This window comes from Condylura cristata, unplaced genomic scaffold, assembly GCF_000260355.1.
Source record: "Condylura cristata isolate star-nosed mole 26May11 unplaced genomic scaffold, ConCri1.0 scaffold00054, whole genome shotgun sequence".
In the NCBI taxonomy this organism is placed as follows: Eukaryota; Metazoa; Chordata; class Mammalia; order Eulipotyphla; family Talpidae; genus Condylura; species Condylura cristata.
The window spans coordinates 1,425,099-1,425,980 of NW_004567155.1; the positions used below are offsets into that span (position 1 = coordinate 1,425,099).

Below are 882 nucleotides of genomic sequence, written 5' to 3' on the forward strand. Positions count from 1 at the left end.
AGGCGCCCCTCCTGGCGGACCCTGGCGGGGTCACGAGTCGCCTCGGAAGAGGGCGGCCGCTGGCCCAGCTGAGCAGACAGGCAGAGGCCCCGGCCGGCACGCGCAGCGGGCACTGGGGAGGACAGAGAAGGGCCCGTGGAGCCATGGGCCAGACGGGGGCCTGGGGGCCAGCTGGCCGCCCACCTGTCGTGGTGGACGATGAGGCTGATGGCCTCGAAGAGCACAGCGTTCTTGGCGTTGGAGTGCTGGACCTTCTTGGACTTGGGCGGCTCCTGGGCCTTGTTGAGGATGGTCTCCAGGCACTCGGTCAGGCGGCCACGCACCGCGGGGTCTTCTGGGCGGGACAGACAGGGTCACCACGCCGGCCCGGACCCCTGCATGGCCGCTGGGGCGACAGGAGGGTGCGGGAGCCAAGGCGGCAGCCCCGCCAGTCTCAGCACGTGACCTGGGGCCCCGGGGTGCAGGGGTCAGTCTCAGCACTGCGGCCTGAGTCCGTCCCGGCCAGACAGGGACCCCAGGGCGCAGCGGGCCCTCCTGCCTCCCCGCTGCTCCCTCAGCAGAGTTTCTCAGTGGCTCCGCCCACTCTGCTCCACACTCTGCTTCTGGGGGTCCTGCGCTCACCCCCACACCTGACCTGCACACCAGCTCTTGTGTGCAGAAATAATCTTTACCAGACAGACACCCCGAGTAAAACACGTCGCGGGACACAGGGGCCCTGCCTGCTGCTCAGACGGGCGGCAAGTGACGGACCCAGTTCTACTGGGGCTGCAGCCCAAGGGCCGACCGGCCGGAGGGGCGCCCGGCCGGGGCTGGCCGTGTGACACGGCTCGGGCCAGGGGCCGGGTTTGGAGGAGCCGTGGGCTGGCGGGCAGCGCACGGGCG

The 882-nt window shown here is 71.0% G+C and overlaps 1 protein-coding gene across 1 annotated transcript in view; it reads right to left on the reverse strand.

Moving 5' to 3' along the window:
- Positions 1-30: 30 nt before the first annotated feature.
- The window catches only part of AP2A2 (adaptor-related protein complex 2, alpha 2 subunit), a 13,491-nt gene continuing 12,639 nt past the window's right edge, over positions 31-882 (reverse strand). Inside the window, exons 6-7 of the mRNA XM_012734338.1 lie at positions 184-344; positions 31-112 (exon numbers count right to left, since the gene is read on the reverse strand). Of these exons, the coding sequence (XP_012589792.1) occupies positions 31-112; positions 184-344 (243 nt within the window). The remainder of the gene's footprint in view (positions 113-183; positions 345-882) is intronic.